The sequence below is a fragment of the Petaurus breviceps genome, unplaced genomic scaffold (genome assembly GCF_028583685.1).
Source record: "Petaurus breviceps papuanus isolate PSGF00001 unplaced genomic scaffold, PetGlider_PUasm1.0 126, whole genome shotgun sequence".
Taxonomy (NCBI): Eukaryota; Metazoa; Chordata; class Mammalia; order Diprotodontia; family Petauridae; genus Petaurus; species Petaurus breviceps.
This window is the reverse complement of record NW_027185655.1, coordinates 1686888-1709632: the sequence shown is the minus strand read 5'-3', so window position 1 is coordinate 1709632 and position 22745 is coordinate 1686888. Positions and strand designations below refer to the sequence as shown.

Genomic DNA, 22745 nt, shown 5'->3' with positions numbered 1-22745 from the left:
AACACCTGGCCATGTAACCTTGAACAAGTTACTTAACCCCAATTGCTTAGGGGTGGCCAGGTGGCTCAGCGAGTAAGAGCACCGGCTCCAGTGTCGGGATGACCTGGATCAAACCTGGGCTCAGACACTTTGCACCACACCCAGAAATAACTGGCTGTGTAACCTTGAGCAAGTTACTTAACCCCAATTGCTTTAAAAAAAAAAAAATCTAGTTTACTTTCATGCTATGGGGCGAGGCTTTCAGAATATGACTTTAATGGAGATTTTCCATACTACATTTTGGGGGAAAAGAAAGAGGTATCTATAAGGCAAAATTACTTACCAATAAATTTGGTTCTCCAAAGTACATCATGTCACCTCCCCATTACACCTGCTGACATGACTTTCTTTATCCATGTTAAGAGAACCCCAGCCTTCAGGGCATGAATAAGCTTGAACAAGTTAAATGCCTAACCACCTTTGACATGACACCCAACCAAAATTCACCTATCAAAATAGGTATGTTTTCAGACATGTCAATAGCTTCACAATGAACATGCAGTAAAAGAGTTTATCAAAAAGGTAAGCTAACTACCAAAAGAAATAAGAACGCTACCAAGAAAAGAATCCAAGGGCAAGTTTTAGCAGACACGCCCTCCTCCATTTTCAAAACGTGTACCTTCTTATGACTAACGGTGTCCATGACTAGAAGAGATTCAGGTCCTGCTCACATTGTGTGCCAAATACGTCACAAATATAAGCATATATGGTAGTTCTGGGGTCATTGATAAAGTATATTTTTCCCCACCTGGGTGAACGCTGTATGCATTTTTGAAAAAAGAATTCTAAGATCTTACCATTCCTCTTCTAATCAAGTTGCAATTTAAGCTTTCCTGATGCAATAAAGTCCTCTGCTCGCTGCAAAGGCCAATCAACATTAGACAAGTCAACCTGATTTAAGAAAGATTCTACAAAGAAAGATCAGGGTTTTTCCCTGAAGGAAAAAGAAGACTTGTTTCTGTGATGAAGAGAGAAGCAAAAATGTTGAGATATAAATGTCTTCCCTTCCCTCCCCCAAATTCCTGAGAAAAGGGCAAATAAGGCCTTGGTTTTATGCTCTTTAAGTCTCTACCATATCATTTGACCTAAATATGGATTGCATAGACCACTTTCCCACCTACCAGGATGTAAACAGAGTCAGGGATCCAGAGTTCCATTACTTAAGGTACACTTTCACCACCTTAGTACACCAAGTTTAAGTGACCAAGACGTACTGGGGAGGTCGATTAGGGTTATTCCATTTAGAGTCCTCCAAATAGGGCAGTAAATAATTTGACAAAAGATTAAATGAAAATGAAAACAGCTTTATAGCATGTTTTATTTATTAAGGGCTTAGTACTCAAAATTCAAGGAAACTAAGCAGCTTCAGAAAATGCATTATTCCACAACTGCCCCCGTCTCTACTTTGTTATTTATTCATTAAGCTAGGACCAAATTAAATTTCATATTTTAGAAATAACCTGAAAATGTAAAAAATGTGTTTGAACACACTTGGACTGTTTCAGAGGCACTAAGTTAACATGTGCATGTGTCTGAGTGCTAGTTATAAAAACACACACAAAAAATATACAAGGCATTCTGATTTTATTATCTTATTTTTTATTAATAATGCAAAGATGATTAATAGACTAATGGCATCTCCAATCTGGCTGACCTGTTTCCCGTCTGCCCTGCAAATGGTATTTTCCATGGCAACATTATTGGACTATTAACTCTGAAATTCCTATTCTTAGGTCAGGTTAAAAAACTTTCATCTTGAATCCCATGATGTTTTACATAGTAAGGGAGAGTAATCTCTGACATGCACAAACAACATACATTAATCACTTGTCAGGAGGCAGTGTCATCTTTCCTTCAATTTTTGAAAAATCACCTGGCCATTTTAACTTCTAGAAAATAATGTTACAATGGGTGTTTGCTGGGATCAGAGAGGCACAGAGGTGAAAATCAACAGCTCGGACAATCAAAGGTAGATCAGAAAAGTCAAAATAACTCAAGACTGCCCAACATCACTGCTGACTGCACCAGTATTTCAAGTACCTTGAAACACCATCAAGAATACAATTCATGAGTGGAAAAGGTACCTTCTTTTTCCTTTTCTGTATTTTAAAAAATTAAACTGTAAGACATTCTTAAATTCTTTAGAGAATCAACACTCACGAATAGATGCGAGACTCCATCAGTCTACATTTAATTACATACATAACTTCTGTCAGTAGTGAGCAGCTGATGAAGGGTAGACCAATGATCAAACAGCCTCAGTTTGGAAAATGCCTTCACATTCACACCTATTTCTGTAACACTGCAGATGCACACAAGCCTGGCAGGAAACCACACACACTTGCTAGATGTCCAGAATGACAGCTGTAGACTTTCCCTCACCCTGGAAAGAGGAGCCCATGCAGCCCACTTCCATGTTGATGGGCAGAGTCTCTAAGACAACAGCAGTCCTCTGGTCCACCTTAACACCGTCTCACAGGCAGACTCTCCATTGTAGTGTTGAAGCACGCTCCTGCAATAGGAGTCAGAAAGCAGGCTTGCTTGTGCAGAGGAGGGCAGTCCCAGTTTCAGATCTGCTGCACCACACAGCTCCAAAAGTGATAAGATTGCCTTTTCAATCAGTCACCCATTCCACTGCATATTCCGTTCACATGACATCCAAGTACATCAGAAGATCATCCCACTGACTGAAAAAAGTTCTAGTACACATTTTTCCCGAGGCGGCATGCCTTAAGGATGCTCCAGGAAACCATCTAACACAAAGCAGTTTGTGAAGTGGAAGTCACAACCAGTTTTTAATCCACAAAGTGAGAATAACCTTATAGATAGGCCCTAATTCTGCTTTAACCAGAGTGTAGACAAGGTCTGTGTCCCTTCAAGTCAAGGTTGAAGCACATTGGCAGGGAAATTAAGGGAAGCTTGCACTGGAATTGCGTGTGCTCTACTATACCTGTATGGTGGATAAAAGAATACTTTCCAAGGATAAACACCTGGAATATTCCAATATTAAATTTACTTGGGGAAAAAAAGGTGACATAATGTATCTGAAAATCCTCTAGCTGTTTTCCTAATTCATTTACAAAAATATGATTAAATAATCATCAAAATCAAAAGCAGTTAGGCAGAAACTTCATGTCTACCAAAAGTATGAAAACAAATCGAAAAGAATGAGAGGTGAGTGAAGAATACAGTTTCAACTTTAACTCTCAGATCCCTGCTTTGGGTAGTTTGTAGCTCTCTATGGGAATTACATGAATAAAATTCAGGGTATCTAAAGTCATAGTGTGAACTTTATTCTTTCTATTGAATCCAAAAAATGAAACTAAAAAAGGGACAGGAAGATTGGGCCACATAGCCTTTCCTACTGCTAAACTGTCTGTTCTGGAAAAAGAAAAGCCGTTACCAGTATGTGAGCCAAAGGCTTTGCCTGGTATGAACTCTGGGCAGTCGATGAGCTGAGAGAAGTCAGTTTGTGGCACACTACGTGGAGGAGGGCCGGGGATGGGCCATTTTTCTGGTTCCACCTTTTTCCTCATCTTCTGGTCCACTATTTCCACTTCTGTACTGTCTTTCAAAGCCTAGGTGAAAAATAAATGGTAGATTGTCACTGTTAACATCACTAAATTCCTAACAATTGGTAACGATCACTCCATCACCCTGGTACAATCTACTTTCTGCTTAGGCCCGGAGGCCTTTTGGCTTCATAGACTCAGCTGCTGTGCCTTCAGCCGGCACAGACTTTGAACACCAGCATTTGCTTCCATGCAACAGGGAAGCAGCAGAGCAGGAGGGACATGTGCAGTGGATAGTGCCCCTTCTGTCAGGGATCAGTATAGTACCTACGGGCACAATTAGGCCCTTTCAAAAGTAACTTAGTGAAAGAGTTAAAACCTAGCTCAGGCAAAACTTTATTTAAAAACACCTCTGGTTGCTCCTGGCACATTTTTTGCTTACTTTCTTGTTCTTAATGGCACTCCACAGACTGAAGCAAGTAGCTTTTTTTTTTTTTTTTTACCAAATGTGTTCCAAGGATGGGTTTATTGAGAAGACATTATTTTACTGAGGTATGCACATTGAGTTACATGGCCCCCACACTTCAAAAGCTGTACATCTGCTTGTTTGCTATTTTCTTATCTGGCAGCCAAGCTAGATGCGGTCATTTCCACGGACCTATCTGTCCACCTTTCTGTTTGCAATCCCCTGCTTCTAACTGGCTGTGGGCTTGGATACCAAGTGGCAAAATCTGCTCCATTTAGATACAAAATGAAGATCGACTCTGAAGGTACCCTTGCCCACATGAGAAATAAATGTGAGACAGATTTTGTGATGCATGCTTCTAAGGGCACAGAAAAAAACCCTGTAACTCTTCACTTCTCAGCTCTGTTATATAAGGATGTAGCTACTTGTGTAACATTTCCAACAACTTTATGTCTTACAAGTAGGACTTAATGTGTCTGTCTCACTACCTTGCCAAGCCATCACCCAAAACTAAACAGACTGTCACCCAAGCGTAGACAAGACGCTGTCATCATCTCTGCCCTTCATAACCCATTTGGACCTTCTAGGTTCAGCTCAGCTACCTGATCTTCCACGTAACCTTCTCTGGTCCTAACTAACAGTGTTCTTGCAAACATTTCTCAGGTTTTTTGTCTGGATTTGTCTTTGTTCCTTTTGCTCCCATGTCTTTTAGTAAACTTATGAGTATACATGTCATAAGCCACTCTCCCCATCCACCCATCCTCACCCTTCTCCAAAATATGGAAAACTCCTTGATGGAAATGAGTATTTTGTTTTGGTACTACCATCACGGGACACAGCAACCTGCTCATACTGGAAATTAGTAAACGTCTGTTGTATTGAATGCATTACTAAATGAAGTTTTTATAAATTTAATTCTATTTCCTCCCTGACAAAGGCATTGAAAATTTATCTTTCGGGGGCAGCTAGGTGGTACAGTGAACAGAGCACTGGCCCTGAAGTCAGGAGGACCTGAGTTCAAATCAAGCCTCAGACGCTCGACACACTTACTAGCTGTGTCATGACCTTGGGCAAGTCACTTAACCACAATTGCCCTACCTTCCCCTCTACTAGAGAAGAGAAAGAGAAAGAGAAAGAGAAAGAGAAAGAGAAAGAGAAAGAGAAGAGAAGAGAAGAGAAGAGAAGAGAAGAGAAGAGAAGAGAAGAGAAGAGAAGAGAAGAGAAGAGAAGAGAAGAGAAGAGAAGAGAAGAGATCTGGAAATGATGCCACCCTACCCCCAACCCAGCGCTTCACATTTTCTAGCAATGTCAAACAGGCCCAGGAGCACATAAGACGGCATAAGGCACTGGGCAAAGATGGCAAGATTCACTAAGGTATGTCCCCTGCCCTCAATCTACTAGAGAATATCTTGTATACTTAGTGACCACGTGACAAAGTGCTAACATCTTTTGGTGAGGCAGGACTCTGAAATACAAGTTCTCATAAAACAGAGTACATTGAGAACCACCAAAGTTAAGGAAGCTTTTATGTGATTATGTCAGCATCCCCCATAACAACCCAAAGAGTTCCAAAAGCCAGAAATCATAACTTGTTGAAGATGCTTACTTCCTCTGAGGCACATAAATGCCATCATCTATTTCTGTTTTGCAAAAGAAAAATTAAGAGGAAGCTAGAAACTAAATGATCATCAAAATGGCCTTAGAAAAAAAGACTAACTGGGTGGCTAGGCGGCGCAGTGAGTAAAGCGCAGACCCCCAGAGTCAGGAAGGACCTGAGTTCGGTTCGAGCCTCAGACACTTAACACCCACACAAAAAAACTAGCCGTGTAACCTTGGGCAAGTTACTTAACCCCAACTGCCCTCCAAAAAAAAAAAGCAAAAAAAAAAAAGAAAAAGAAAAATTACTACTAAAGCTGGAATCAGAATTCCAAATCTAATCTTCATCAACTGTCTAGTTCTCATTAGAAGAAAAATATGTAAAAAAAATCTTCCAGTAACCCAAATATTAAAAATCATATATCCTCTCAATCTATACACCTCCTCTCCAAAACTTCAAGGGATCTGAGTCTCTAACAACGGCTCTTCCCTTTAGTGATGCTGACTGCAACCCTCTGATGCCCTCTTCTCTTCGGCCCTCCCCTATGACTCTTGGGCGACAGCATCGAATATGACCCATGACCTTCCCCACTGGTTCTAGCTCATTCTCATTTCATGACTAGCTCACCTCCCTTCCTTGACATCTATTTTATAAATAACATCTAAGCACTTCTGCAGTCAGAATTTGAGAACGGGCTGCAGCCTCCTCACAGTACCATGCCTCAGGACAATTTCTTCAGACCAACAACCAAAGCAGGGGGAAAAGTTAAGGGTCACCACCACACTGCTGACCGAGGCAAACTGCTTTCTCATCTGCAGCAGGAGATCCCACAACTCACAAAGGCTGTCCTTCAAGGTTTTCGTTAGAGAAACTGTTTTAATTAGATAAAAGCGGTTTGCAAATTAATTCTCTATACAAATGTAAGCTATTTATTGGGAACCTGAGGTTCCTAAATATCATCCAGGACAATTCCTTCCCCTCCCTGACACCTGCCCTTTCTCATTCAAGGTCCAGGTTGCTGGCCATCTACAAAGTCTATCTAAGAGCTCTCTCATCCAAAGTAATGATCAGTTCAGAATTCTTTACTCACTTAAGCTTTTCATCTGTAAACTTAAGAAGTCTTATGCTATCTGGGTCTTGATACAATCAGCACGTTCCCTGCAAAAAGGAGACTCTGAAGGCCTCTGCATCTATCTAGAGGCCCTCTTCTGCCTGGATTTCATGTTGGACACCTAATCTATATGCTGCTCCTAAGCACTCACCATAAGAGCTCTTCATTTCTTTCACCGATGTGTTCTATAATAGCTAACATTTACAAAGAAAAGTGCTTTACATGTGATCAACAACCCTGGGAGAGAGGTTCTATTATTATCCCCATTTTACAGTTGAGAAAACTGAGCCAGGCAGATCAAGTGACTTTCCCAGAGTCACAGAGCTCCGAAGTGTCTGAGGCCAGATTCAGTCTCAGGAAGTCTCCCTGACACCAGGGCCAGCACTCTCCACTGCTGCCAAGTCATTTTCTGTTGTGTCCAACTCATTGTGATTCCATCTGAGGTTAACTCTTTGGGACCCCATCTGGGGTTTTCTTGGCAGATATAAGTAGTGTTTTGCCATTTCCTTTTCCAGCTTATTTTACCTATGAGGAAACTGAGGCAAACAGGGTGAAGTGACTTGCCCAGGGTGACACAGCAAGTCTCCCTGACAGCACGCCCAGCTCTCTACACACCGTGGCACCTAGTTGCCGCCCCCAGCACTCCATGCACTACGCTATAACTGCTTCTATGTTGCCCAAACAAAATATAAGATGAGAACAAGAAGTAATTAGTATTTCGTCTTCCCCTATGTAGAGCCTAGTACAGGCCCCTGCACCCAGTAAATGCTCAGTCAAAATTTTGTTGCTTACTAAATAAAAACACTCTTGGAACAAAATAATATTAAGTGATGAAACATGAACACTCCCTCTCCTCAATAAGGAAAAAAAAATTAAAATTTGAATCATTTTGGGGGCGGGGGGGGGGACAAAGAAGGGGACAAAAGGGTTGATGGAAGTGTTCACAGGTAAATATATGCCATTTTTTGGTTCTATATATCTGAAGACTAAACCCTGATGGTGAGAAGGTCCTTGGAATTCTTGCTATAAAATGATTCAGAGCTAAAAAAAAGCACAATGCTAACAAGCAAGCCTCAGAATGTCCTCTCCATCAATGAGGAATTTTTAAAAATCTACAAAAACTGATCAAGAAGGGGGCACAATTTTATTTTTTCCAACTATCACGTTAAATTTATACTTTAAAAGCAAAAGGCAGAGAATGCAAGTTCACTATGTCATATGCAATCCCCTTCTTTTTTTTGTACATTAAAATGTTCAAAAGTTTATTTATTGTAAGGGTGGGTGACAAGGGAGGAAGGGAATAAATCTGGAATTCAAAATTTTAAAATCAAATGTTTAAAAATATATATATATATATACTATTATACTATTTTACATGTAATTGGGAAATAAGATATACAGGCAGGGAGGCATAGAGATCCACCATGCCCTACTAGAAAAGTCAAAGGGGATATGGTAGAAGATATGGGAGAGAGCAGATTGGAGGGGGGGAATATCTTGTGGGACTGCTATTTTGGGGCGGTGGTTAGAGGAAAAACAGGGAGAAAATTTGTAACTCAAAATCTGGCAGAAATGAATGATGTAAATCAGAAGTTAATAAAGCATTTGGAAAAAAAAGCCTCATCTAGGAAATGGTGCTAGAACTGAGCTCTGAAGAGTATGAATGTGAGAAGGAAGTATGTTCTTTGTATACAAATAAATATAATGAAATATGGAAAAAGAAGTTTATTTACTTATTTATTTATTTATTTTTGCTGTGTGTGTTTTCTTTTGGGGGGGGAGGGCAATTGGGGTTAAATGACTTGCCCAAGGTCACAAGGCTAGTTAAGTGTTAGGTGACTGAGCCAGATTTGAACTCAGGTCCTCCTGACTCCAGGGCCAGTGCTCTATTCACTGTGCCACCTAGCCACCCCTCAAAAGTTTATTAATGTTAAAGTTTATAATAAAAATAGAAACTATTGGGGCAGCCAGGTGGCTGGTGTTGGGATGACTTGTGGATCAAATCCGGGCTCAGACACTTAGCACCCACCCAGAAATAACTGGCCGTGTAGCCTTGAGCAAGTTACTTAACCCCAATTGCTTAGGGGCGGCCAGATGGCTCAGCGAGTAAGAGCGCTGGCCCCAGAGTCGGGATGACTTGGGATCGAATCCGGGCTCAGATACTTAGCACCCACCCAGAAATAATTGGCCGTGTAACCTTGAGCAAGCTACTTAACCCCAACTGCTTTAAAAAAAAAAATAGAAAAATAGAAACTATTCTTTTACAAGGTCACAAGGAGTTCCACGATGTTGATGCTAACTGAATCGACACCAAAGATTATTCCAAATGAGAGGAGAGAATAGGAAGGGTGAAGGCAGCATGCCTAACAAAACTTCATTACACAAGGTTCAATGTTACATTACGGCTCTAGCATTATTTCCCTTCCTCAAAAATATATTTTAAATTTATAGCAAAAAATGCACATTAAGTTCTTCACTTATAATTTAAAATGTTTATTCTATCACTGCACTCCAAGGTTACATCTAAATGTAATTCTATTTTTAAAACAGAATTTATGAATTTTATTGCCTAAATACATAAAAATAAACTTGCTAAGAATTAAAATGTTATACTCTCTTCTGATAGAGCACCCACTATCTTTCTCAAGTATAGCTCCAAAATTCCAATTTTCTACTTTCCTTCCCTTCCGCCCACTTAAATCTGTGACTTGTCCACCTTTGTTAATCTCTTGCTACATATGTTTCTCTGCGATACTAACTTATTGTCTTCTTCCCTTCTTGTTCTTATGTACATGTATTCTTATGTAAATGTGCCCATGGGTAGATGTTATATGCTATATTATATGGGTTGGTGACTATGAGGAAAAAATTCCTTCCAGGGGGAGAGCTTTAACTTGCCAGCCTCTGAGAACTATCAGAAACCCTGCTGTAGCTGCCAAAGGCAAAATGCTCAATGAATGAAATGAATGAAACCAAGAACCTGGAGGGGCCTGGATTCCAAACTATTGTACAGCTTTTGAGGTGTCACCTGCAGCAGATGAGTAACTTGAAAAGAATTTAAGCCCTAGTAGCCTGAAAGGGCTCAGAAAGTCCAATATAAATGTGACCCTCAACACCAGGAGCACCTGTACTGGGAATTCCATCAGCAGCAGTCTGTCAAGCATTTCAAAGTACTGGTCATTTGAACATGTGAAAAAGACACAAGTTTCTCCCACAAAAACAGAAATGAGATACAAGATGATACACAAAGTCCAGGAAAAGGTTTTTAAATACAGTTTGATTACCTCTAAAATGAGATTAACATTTGTAGTCAAGGCCTGAACACGGTGGAAACTGGCAATCAGAGAAATAGGCAAGAAACCTTGTTCATCCATCTTCCTCCTAAGAAAGAAGTCCCGTTCCAAATTTTCTATACTGAAGTAATATTCACTGAAGAGAGAAATAACGAGATAAATATAAGCTTAATTCTTTTATTAAAAAAAGCAATCAGCATTTGTTCTTTGTCATGTCTCATCTGCCACAAGACAAGTTTTAGCTATGGTTAGCAATAAAAATCCTATGCTAATAGATATAAACTAAATACTAAATAAAAACAACATTAGAAGAAACTAGCTAGCACAAAAGTCATGAAAGTCTGGCTATGAAACCTAAGAAAGAAATCTCACAAAAACTCCCATGCCTCCCCTAATTTGACAAAAATATATTCCAACAGGAAAATATAATAATCTTTTTTTTTGGTTTGTTTTTTGCTTTTTGGAGGACAATTGGGGTTAAGTGACTTGCCCAAGGTCACACGGCTAGTTTTTGTGTTAAATGTCTGAGGCCAGATTTGAACTCAGGTCCTCCCGACTCCAGGGCCAGTGCTCTATTCACTGAGCCACCCAGCCGCCCCAATAATAATCTTTTGCAGTGCATTTAATAGGTCTTTCACTTTGCCTATTATTCAGGTGGAAGGAAATAAGTGAATCTGCGTTCTCCACAAAGCTGAGACTGATCTAATATATTTATTTCAGTCTTGCATATAAAAGTACCAAGAATTAACCAGTCTCTCATTTGCTTTGAACCATTTCTAAGGAAGTATCCCAGTTAAATTAAATTAGGATGTAATTAAACATTACTTATTACTAAAGCTAAATCTGCAAGGTTGACTCAGGCACCAAGAGAAGCTACAGAAGAATTCCTCCTTTCTAGGCATTTTCCCAAGAAAGCTTTGTAGAGAATATATATAACATTTATGAATCAGCAAGTAGCTTTTCCAAGTTATTTAAAAAAAAAAAAAAGAGGAAGTATCCTCCTCAGCTAACCAAAGCCCAGATTAAGCTTTATTGTTCACCACCTAAGAGCAAGGTCCACAACTCAGGATGCTTTTTTTTATCTAAGCAGCAACAGGCAAAACTACTACATAGGTCTGAGAGAGTAAAAACCATCTGCTGACTAATGAATGCCCTCTCTCCTCCGTACAAAGAACGGCAGAAGCTGAAGGACAAGACCAGAACAGCTAAGAACAAAGGTCTTCAAGGACACCATTCCAAGTGTGAAGGAACCGACAAGGCTTCAAAGTTTTACAGGTCTTCTTGGGAATGTCCCTGAACTGGGAGGACTTTCACCAAACAATAAACGTTTAATAAAAACTCAGTCATATCCGGAAGAATAAATAAAAAACACCAAGACATTAAGAATGACAAATCTGCCATCGCCTTTGAGAATGAAATTTTAAAATTTCTCAGACAGACGTATTATTAGGGAAGGACAGAGAAGAGAAAACAAAAAAGCCAAGATGTTTAAGAACACCAAGAAAGCAAGGACCACACTGTTAGAGAGACTTTGGTTTAATAATCAGTTTCTACAGCATGTTTCCCTAATGGAAGAAAAAATTAGTAAGGTAAAATTCCACGAATTAGATTTTCTAGGATTGGTATGCTAGAGACAAAGCTCACAGCCTGATGTTTTCACATCTGTGCTTGTGTGCATATCATATACATATATAAATAGAATATACACGTGTATTTAAAAAGACTGATTTCCAAAAGGTATTTCTTGAAAAGTCACTCTAAATACACAGAAAAAAATAATTCAATGTTCCTCAGAACAATGGTTTGGGAGTCACAATAAATTTTAAATGAAAAGCAGTTATTTTGCAAGTTTTAATCATCAAAACAACTTGGTGGAAGTTTACATTCTGGTATCTCCCAATTAACCCACCAAAACCAAAACTTAAAAGAAGCAAAAGCACTGTAATATGCATCCTGAAAGTTAAAATTACAGTGAAATACCATTAACATCTCAAAAATAATGTCTTAACAGAATTCAGAAGTTTAAAAAAATGTCACTTAATTCCTATTTTCAAGACTTAGTGAACTGAAGGAAAAAGAATACTTTGTATTTTCAACAAAGAACCAAATGATCACAATCTTTAGGATTTCTCATCTAAAATAATTCAATTCAAGCTTCAGACTTCTACAATGAAAGTGTCCTCCCTTAAGGGCTGCTGCCACATGCCTAATAATCATGACAACAGTTCTCAGATAAGTCTGGTATAGTCACTATCACTGCTATAAAGCTCTGAGTCATGACATGACCATATTCTTCCCTAGATCTGAAATGACAAAAGAGAACAGTCTAAAGCCACCAGCCAGGCTAGAAATGATTTAAGAATACAACACAAGTTTATTTTAAAGGCACTTTTTTCCTCCCTTGTTATTCTGCATTATTTCTGGATTTTTCCCTGACTACCTTAGAAGCTCTACACTGCATGACCAGAAATTTGGCCAACCCTGGAGACCCTGCTCCTCCCACTCACCCCGAGGACAGCGGAAGCTGAGGCTAGTGGAGACTGAGGAGAGTGGAGGACGATTATGTCAACAGGGAGCTAGACGGCCACCGTCGGGTCTCAGAAGGGGCCTGGCACCAAGAGTTACAAAAAATAAAATGGAGTAAGTGGTTTGAGGTTGAAATCATATGCCAGACACTTTCTGCCCATAAAAAAGGCAAGAACAAAATGAACAAGCTGCTTCATGTATTATTGGGAAGATTAAATCCACCATGATGGCATCCCAGGAGAGGGTCCAGCTGGTGCTGATAAAGAAATATTTGCCAATAACAGGCAGAGTCCATTTGCTTTTCAATAAGATGACCATTCAAGAATTTTCTTTTTACTAACCCCTTCAAAAACAGCTTTCCTAACTGCTTTTTATAAGAAAACAAGTTCTCCACGTTTCTAAAAATTAAACACACACCTTTTGGAAACATCCCATCTCCCTCTCTCTCTTTACTAAATAAAGCAGCAAAACACTATACAACTACTAATATCTAGAAGGACTTTTTTTTTTCAAGAGACAAAAGAACAAACTAGAAAGCCTCTTAAGTTAAAACTTAATGGAGAAAGGAGCTACTGAAAACGTCTCAAAGTCAACCCAAACACTTCTCAAAACAGGGGCCTGACAACTATCCTCCAGAGGCCAAAATAAAGTAGAAAACAAAACAAGTAAACAAGGTCAAAGAGATTTAGAATTCCTACTTAACAGACAAATGCATATTTCCTTTCACTTTTCATTCAATTTATGACAGTAAGCACCCATCTACAGAGGCTAACACTAGTTTTGACTGAGTTGCAAACACAATTTTCATTCTTAATTTAATCACTTACGGGAAATTATGCTGTAATTTAAGAAGTGTGTTCCACTGGCATTTCTATCAACTCTCTTTAGAAATATAAATGGGACATCCTCCCATGGCATGTTAACTTGCATACATCTATCTCACTGGGTAGAGAAATATTCAAATATAGGGAGAAAAAAGCAGCCATACATTTTACAAAGAAGTTTGAGTCAACGGTAGTCTATTTCATTAGAATGAAAATCCTTTCCTCAACCAATAAAATATGAATGGAAAATTCCTGTATTTCCCAACTTTACCAATGTACTCTTTGAAAAACTGAAAACAAGCTAACATTTAAGTCATAGATGTTTATCTACTTACATTTGCCGCTTAATGTATTCTTTGAGCAATGTTTCGTCCACAGAATACATCTGAACTCCTGTACCATCATCATAGTAATACATCATGCTAGTGTTAAGTTCTGGTTGAAATGGCTGATCAGTTCTTTCACCATGTTGTTCTCGATAACCATACGAATATTCAAAGTTCACTTCAAAAAATATGGAGGGAAAAGGTTACTCAAAAGTCCATGGATAAATGTTTGTTAAGTGACACAAAAATGCCTAATTTTACACTATTCTGACATTACAACAACCAGAAAAATATGCCAATATTTAAATATTTTGGACAAAAATAGAAGGGGGAAACAGTGTAAAGTAAAAAATAATTTTCATCCACTTTAAAGAAAACAAAAACCACTTCCGTCATACTTCGAGGGTTTCCTCTGCCTCGTCCTCTTCCCCGGCCACGTCCTCTTCCTCGACCTCTAAAGCAACCTCGAATATTACCACCTTCACTTCTCACACTGGAAACTTCGTCCTGGTCATCTCTCTTCTCTCTATCCCGTCTCCAACCTTTTCAAAACAAAACAAATCAGTTAAGATCACTGTGTTGATTGACTGTGTTGGCTGCTTGTTTTTTTTTTTTTGGTAATAGAGGAGAATCTATCAGGGTCTATGAGTGGAAATACAACCAAAACTGACTGACCTTTAAAAAAAAAAAACTTGTTTTTAAAAATAAAATGCAAAGTTAGGATGATATACAGTAGTCACATGACTGTTACTACCACAGTAATTCTTTATAGACTTAAAAAGAACTGAACATAATCCCAAAGGATCACAATCTTGATAGCCTCTAATTTGATGCTGCTACCCCCTGTACTATACCCAAATCAGACCCCACTGGGAGACAGACAATCTCAAACTATGCAAGAAGCTTACAACTGTCTACACCTACTGCCCATGGCACCTCACAAGTAGGCATGTAGCCAACTTTTAAAGACAGAAACAAAGTAGGTGAAAAAACTAGGGTATAGGAACCCATTACTATGCACTAAGAAATGAGCAACCTGGCAAGCTTTTGTATGAAATGAGTCAGACTGAAAACAAGCCGAGCTCAACAACAACATAAACAATCACGACGCTATAAGTGCCATGCTGACTGACGTGAGCAGAGCCAGAGCACTGTACACAGGCACGGCCCCGAGCCATGATCAATGCTGACAGACTCAGCTCCTCTCAGCAGTGCAACGATCTAGAGAATCCCAAGGGACTCGGGGCGGAAAACACCGTCCACATGCAGGGAAAGAGGAAGGGAGCCAGGAGGCAGCGTGAAGCACACAAGCTTCTCTTTTTTTCCTCTTTCTCCTGGGTTTTCCCTTTGGTTCTGATTCTTCTTTCACAATATGACTAATGTGGAAATATGTTTAACAAAATTGTGCAAGCACAGCCTATATACGACTGCATGTCGTCTTGGGGAAGGTAGAAGGAAGGGAGGAGAAAAAAATTAGGAACTCAAAATCTTAGAAAAAGGAATGCTAAAAATTAATAAATGCAAAGACCACTAAAGGGAAGCTGAACTCTGAGTAAATGAAAAACGCAGAGAGCAGGTAAAGCACACCTGCTGCTCCTTTGAGCCCAAGGACCTAGCATTGTCTCCTAGGATGGCTGGGGCAGTTCAACTGCTTCTCTCTGGTACAAGGTGCTTCCAAGTAATTTTAACATAAAGGCAAAACACATTTTTGAAAAACTATTTTAGATTTCCATCAATTTATATTTGTGAACCCTAAACGGTAAGTTTTCTGTATGTGTTCTCAAGCTTTCTTCTCCCTTACACCTGCCTCCATCCCAAAGTCGCCTCCACCTCCCCTCCCCTCTCAGACTGAGTGGTGGCTGCTTTGCAGTAGAAGCCACACTAGACACGCCTTCTACCAAACCTCCACATTTCTGGATTGCCAGGAGCATCTAAAATCCCCAAGCTGAGGTGACAGCCACTTTCAGGCCACATAAGCTAAAGGCCACCAGCCAGCTTCCACCAAATGGGTTCTCCTGAAGAATTTTATCTGAGCTGTTTAGAGGCAAAGAGAAAAATGGCTCAAGATCAGCTCTCCTGATTTTTCAACACAGTGGACTAAGATCTTTTCCTCCTCTCACCCTCTCCTCACCCTCCACTTCCAGGGCTCTTCTGCCCTTTGGCCTAGTTATTCTTTGTCTTCATTATGAGCTAGTACATTCTCTTACATGACCAAAAAGTCCTCTTAGGAACGTGTCTCATTTGATTCTGTGTTCGTGTTACGCTTGATATGGCTGAACTTCGTGGCAGGTGATAAAAGGGGAAATCATTGAAAGGGAAGGTCCACAACTCTAATTCTTTTTTTAAAAACATATGCCTTTTTCTCATTCAACTGGTGCAACAGAAGGACTGAAACAGAAAACCCTGCTTTCAAAATCCCTCTTCTGTCACTTAACTTACTCCTTTTATAAACTTGGAAAGTGACTTTAACCTTTGTAGCACTCACATCTTTGTCTATAAGGGGTTGGACTAAAGGCCTTCTAAATCTAACAACCAATGACCTTCTCTATCCAAATCCTATTTCTTGATGATGATAATGACAATATCAAAAACAGGTTGTTCAGGGACGAGATTAGAAAGATTTGGAGAGAGAATTGTGTTGGCAGCTGTTGCCTCACCACCAAATTATTTTCAGCTAATCTAATGTGCCAGAAGTCTCCTACGTAATAGAAAAATTCATCTCAGATAGTTAACAGATCATTCCTAGGAGCCCGACTGATGAAAAGATTAGTTAACACAACCCCAAAGTCCTCTAGCTTGCTGGCAGTGGCCAGGCAGCACTGCAGGGACATAGGCACTACTCACTCCCATGGCTCACTCCTCTGTAAATCTTCCCACAACCTGCCTCATGGGGGTGTCCTCACCACACCAATAGCTCTCCTCAGACCTCTTAGCATCCCATGCTATCAACACCAGGCATGAGCTGTTACACCTTGGTACACCTTGGGCTTGCCATGTGCCAGGCACAAACAATTCAATACCAGAGAACTGAATGCTGGTAGTGGATTTCAGTCACTTAATTCCTTTTATTTATTTTTTGTTTATTCTTCAGTTTATGGTGTTCTCTAATATAAAGTCACACAGAACAAATTTTAGAATATTCATGTTGAAAAGGACAGTGTTTCAGAGGGAAGGTTGGAAACTACTGAAAGTACCATACAATTTCCCAAATGTAACCCAATCCACTTTGTCCCTAAGTCAGTTCTGGATCCAACTCTTAATGAACTGTCTATACAATACTAAGTACTAGTAGATAATCAACACATACCTAGATCACTCTCAGAGATTTTGCAGAAATGGTAAAACAGGCACATTAATGCATGAGGAGATAAGAATTATCTTTTTCAAAACTACCTCTGAGAGTCAAGTACCACCTCTGATAAACTAGGGTAATGACACATCAAACCCCATAAGGACCTACAACTTGATCTATTCCAAACTTCTTGTCTTCCAGATTTCAAAATTAGGGTCTAGAGGTGAGGCAGGTAGGTGGTGCAGTAACTAACAGTGTAGAATTTGGAATCAGAAAGACCTGAGTTCACATCCTACCTCAGATACACTTTTTAGCTTTGGGGGGGCAAGTAATTTAACTACTCTCAGTCCCAGTTCCCTAGGCTGTAAAATGGGTATAAAAATAGCCATCTACCTCCCAGGGTGGTTTTAAGGATTAATGAGGTAACATATAGAAAGCTTTTTGCAAACTTTAAAGTACTATTTAAATGCTGGGTTTTGCTATTACAATTATGTGACATGTCCAAAGTCACACATTCAGCTAGTGGTGAGTTTGGAACTACAGGCAGAGTTTGACATCCAAATCAGTGTTCTATCACACCTGCAAGCTTTTTCTTTAGATGTGTTATCTAAGGCAACAGAACCTATCTGGGGTGTGGGGAGCACCCTCTGTCCTTAAGCCTTGTGCTGCTGCTACAACCAGCAAGAATCTACATCTGGAATTATGTGAGTTTCTCAGCTGTACTTTAAACATTCATTAGACCACAAATACAAAATATTTTTATTTTATTTGGACTGCTATTTTAATCAACTTAACAAAACATACAATTGTGTTAGTTACCGGAAACATCTAGTCAGTGACCACTCCAACACCATGCTAAAACACCAGATGTTTTCTTTGTCTGGGGGCAGGGGAAAGATCCAGGAGATTTCATATGGCCCTCAAATACTAATCATGACTTTCAACAAAGGTACTGTAACTAAAATTTGAAATAAAATCCAGGCTTTTAATAAAAACATTCTTGACCTGCAGGACCTTAGTGGCGCTTGGCACACAGCAAGCACAAATGCTTTTTCTTTCTTTCATTCATTCATTCCCTCTAGAATGCATTCATTCCCTTTGTTTTCAAGTGAAGTTTAAAAGTCTGACATTATACCACACAGTTCATCAGACTTCCTAAAAGTAAGATGGTTAATGCTGATTACTGCCTTCTTTGATTGCTGAGGGCACTTGAAATCACCCCTTCACTTACTAAACAAGACTTAACAATGGCTAAAAAGCTGGGATCCAATCCTGCCTCTGATAATAACTCACTGTTGGGACCTGCTTCCTCATCAGTAAGAAGGACTTATCTTAGCCACACCCCGAGGCTTACATGCCATCATCTATGTAAAGCATTTGGTACACTTTAAGGCTTACATACTGAAGCTCAGATACTGTGAGGAATAGGGACCAGACCCCATGATTTCTCTGGCACAGGCAATGCCTAAGTGAAGAAACCTCCTCTCCCACAGCTGGGCCACATCTTAGAGTAAGTTGTCTAGAACGTGGAAAGGTCAGTAAATTCCTTGCCCAGAACCCTGAGAGACTCCCTTCCCCAGCTGGTCCGTGGCCAATGTGTCTGAGGAAGGACTCCAACCCAGATCTTCTTCCCTCTCCATCCATGAAGGGATGCTGAGCCGCAAGCTATTACATCATTTTATTTAAAGCATAATATTAATAAAAACCTTACCTATGCCCAGTGAGTCTGGCATTAAGAATGTATCTTGGGGCAGCTAGGTGGCACAGTGAATAAATAGAGCACCAGCCCTGGAGTCAGGAGAACCTGAGTTCAAACCCAGCCTCAGACACTTAACACTTACTGGCCATGTGACCTTGGGCAAGTCACTTAACCCCAACTGCCCTACCTTCCTCCCTCACTCCAAAAAGCAAAAAAAAAAAAATCTTCAGCCCTTTTTAACCAAGAGAGAGTTACTTACTTCGTGAGTCATTTCGGCGGTTGTTATGCGCTGACTTATTTGCTTCTGGTTGAGATCTAGAGCTGTTCCGGGATCCTGGTCTTTCTTGGCTATCAGGTCTTACATCATCTAAATGAAGTGGTACCCACTTGTGCTTATTAGCTTAAAGAATACAAAACAAAATCTTTTTGAATAATAGTAACTATATTTTTTCTAATATTTAAAAAGAAAGTTTGAAAAATCATATGGCTAGTATTTTAAAAAGCAAATATCTTAACTTTTGGAAACTGGGGTCAATAAATATCACCTAAAATTAATATTATTGAATCTGAATAACTTAAAAAAAGTAAATGAGCAATTTTCAAAAAATCTATTTACAAATGAAATTAAATATGAAAAAAGAATAAAGGCAAAAGAAGGTAACTATGCTTATCTATTCTTAAGGGGATGATTATGGGACATCTAATTATTTTTGCCCTGAATTTATGAACTTCCTAATTAAATGTGCTTAAGGTGCTCTATTAATAATACAAATAAACATTTTGCATCTTCACAACAAAGGCAGGTGTTTGTAAAGGAGGGTGAAAATCTGTGTTAGAATACACAGAACATTTTTCTTCTGAATCCATAAAATTACTCCAGTCTATTGTATTGAGTGGACCTGAGAAAAATATTAGCTAAAGACAGAAACCATTATGAGATATTACAAACAATGATTCCCCCCAAAGTACTGAAGAGGCCTGCATCTTCAGTGCTACCATACTTGATAATCCTAAGTGTAGTAAAGAAACATCCTTAGAAATCCAAAACGCTTTGTCTACTTTTATACCACCTTATCAGAACGTAACACTAATACCTCATAATTGCCTGGGAATTACTGGAGAATGAGGTGTCTCATAAAAATAAATTAAGAGATTATCATCTTCATTTGGTCATTCAACAATTTTTATAGGAATACTTCTAAAACTCTATTATTCAAATACTGAAAAATTGTTAATGACCCATATGTTTGGGAAATGGCAGAACTGTGGTATAGAAATGAAATGGGACATATTGTCATTATGAATAACAAATACAGAAAGACCAGTATAATATAATTCAAAGGATAAAAAAGGGAAATCACATCTGTAGGCATGGTGACTAAAACTGTATGTGTTTTGTGTATAAAAAGTAATTTCAACCTGTGAATACACACTTAGATCAGAAGGATCTTTCTTTTCTCATTCTCACTGACTGCCTATCTTACATACATGCATGTGTGTGCATAGTATCTTCCCTTCATTGGTGATCTCTGATTTATTCTGTACCGAAATCTTTATCTACAGATCAATCTCTATCTTGTTTGTCCACTGTAGTTTCCATGCTGCCCCAGCCCCTATCAGACTGGGAGCTCCTGGAGAGCAGGCCCATCTTTTGCCCCTCTTTGTAGTTTCTCAGTGCTTAGCACAATGCCTGGCACAAAGCAGGCATCTGACAAATGTACACTGGCTGCCGGAAGCAACATGCATAGAAACCATTTCCTACTTTCTTGAAAGGAAACTGAGCATCATTTAACTTCTTCTGTATGACTTAGGGTCATTATGACCAACACCTATCTTGTGGTACACTAACAGAAACCCTCTGAACTGAGACAATTGATGTCTTCCTGCAACATCCCACACTTCCATTACAAGCTATAGGAAGAGAGAGGGTGGGAAGTTACATAAAAAAAATGTGAGACAACACCATTGTGTCCCACCTTCTACTCCTAGACTAAGCAGGTGTGGAGCCGAAGTGAAGGCAACAAAGAAGACCTAAGGGACTCAGCAGATTTAACAAGCTTTCTGAAAAATAATGCAAACACCCTCTCTCTGGAGGGCTGTCTGGCACCTCAGGGCTAATCAGTTTAGTGAAATCAAAGCTGTCAGAGTCCAGATAAATTTCAAATAGTGCATTCTGGAAGGAACTCCAAGCATCTTAGATCAATTTTAGCCTGTGCTAAGGAATCTGAAACAGCCCCAAGGCCCCAGGAAGACAGGAGTAGTACCTGAATGGTAAAGAAAAAGAAGGTGGAAGGTAGGAAAAGGGTCCAGGAAGGGACATGCAATAAGAAACTACAACAAAATATACCTTCTTTTCAATTCTACCAAATACCCTAGATGTGACTGATCTGGTATTACTGAAGGTTGATGGGAAAAGGAGGATCTATTTGGAACCATACTGTAAATATTAACTTACTCCATTCCCATCCAGTACCCCCAGAAGGAGCAAGTCCCATTCAGTTTGATCAGGAGTGAGGAACCTTAATCCTGGAGGCCACACATGGCCCTCTAGGTCCTTGAGTGAGGCCTTTTGAATGAGTCCAAGTTTTATAGAACAAATCCTTTTATTAAGGGGATTTGTTCTGTGAAGTTTGGATTCAATCAAAGGGCTGCACCTAAAGGGCCACATGTAGCCTTGAGGGTGCAGGTTCCCCACCCCTAAGTTTGATGATGCCTCATTCAATCTCCACCCTTCACCTGTTAGGAGACCAGGATGAAAAAAGGAGGCAAAGGTGACGGGCCCTTGCCCACCTGATCCTCTTCTCTGTGCCTGTGCTGGGTCATTATTGTCCAGGACACTTTAAAACACATCCCAGAGGAATTCTGAAGCCTTCAGTCATTTTCCTTTCCTTGCCATTCAGAATGTCAACTATCATTTCTCCTTTTCAATATTCCTACCTCCTAAAGATTCTCATTGCTTCTGTCTAAGAAGTCAGGGGAAATACTGATGACCCTTTCAGACTTCCCCTACAGAGGAAAAGGCAGAGCTCGGAAGAAGTCAGGGGAAATACTGATGACCCTTTCAGACTTCCCCTACAGAGTGAAAAGGCAGAGCTCGGAAATGAAAAATTTAAGAGGCTTTTCAATCTCTTCCTATATCAGGGAAGTTGCCTAAGAATATGTGGAGCTTGATTTTACTTTTATAATTAGAAATAACAAAACCATAATGGATTTACCTGAAATTGACAAAGAAGTCCTCACACAGGATACAGAATATGGCAGGTTTCCTGTAGGGTGGAGCAAGCCACCAAGAATATATCAGCTCCATCCTTTACCTTCCAAACTGGTTGCTCAGACTAAGTGAACTGAAGCTCATAACTTAGTCCTATCCTCCAAGCTCCTGACTTGCAACCCAAATTCAGGTAGCCCCATTTTTCACAGGGCATTAATCATTACTCATTCAATGACAATAAACTGATTTTGCACAGTCTTCACTCCCTCGTTTATCTCTTTCTATAGCAGGACCCCAAATAGACAGTGGCCCCTAAAGGAATCTAAGAAGGAAAAGGTTCCTGTCACTTAGCATTTAATTTAAAAAAACCAAACCCTCAGGCTGATTAGACAAATTTCTAAACAAGTATACGCCCAGCAGTAGTAAAAGCTGCCCTCCTCCCACAATTTGCATGCATTTGTATGTATTTTGCTTTATTTTTTTTCCTCTAAGTCTATGGAGGTGGGGGGAGGGGTGCCAACAAAGAAAATAAAAGTAGTCATAAGGCCTAGATTCAAAAGCTTTTGTGTGCACCCTCAGAATCAAGTCCTTGGGTGATACAGTTAAGTAGAACTAGGTGCTGCAATGTTATTTATTTTTAAACAACTGCTTTTCACTTCAAGGATCTCATAAAAAATAATGATGTATCTGTTACAACTTTCCTAACAGCTGGAAGCCCCAAATCATCTCCAAAAAACCCTTCAAAAACCCTGCATTGTTCAATAACCACATAATGGTTGGTGTATTTGTTTTAGAGACAAATTTTACATTTCAGTTGCACTGTAGCTTCTACAGAGAAATGTTTTACAG

General features: G+C 39.5%; 1 protein-coding gene across 4 annotated transcripts in view; it reads right to left on the bottom strand.

Annotated features, from left to right (window-relative positions):
• LARP1B (La ribonucleoprotein 1B) overlaps positions 1-22745 on the bottom strand; it is a 97144-nt gene that overhangs the window by 49464 nt on the left and 24935 nt on the right. For 3 of the 4 annotated variants that reach the window (XM_069091280.1, XM_069091261.1, XM_069091272.1), the window contains exons 5-9: positions 18945-19085; positions 14093-14236; positions 13704-13872; positions 10010-10154; positions 3443-3617 (exon numbers count right to left, since the gene is read on the bottom strand). In XM_069091280.1, coding sequence (XP_068947381.1) covers positions 3443-3617; positions 10010-10154; positions 13704-13872; positions 14093-14236; positions 18945-19085 — 774 coding nt within the window. Of the gene's footprint in view, positions 1-1606; positions 2793-3442; positions 3618-10009; positions 10155-13703; positions 13873-14092; positions 14237-18944; positions 19086-22745 lie in introns of those variants that run through there. The other variant, XM_069091289.1, reaches the window with a different exon arrangement.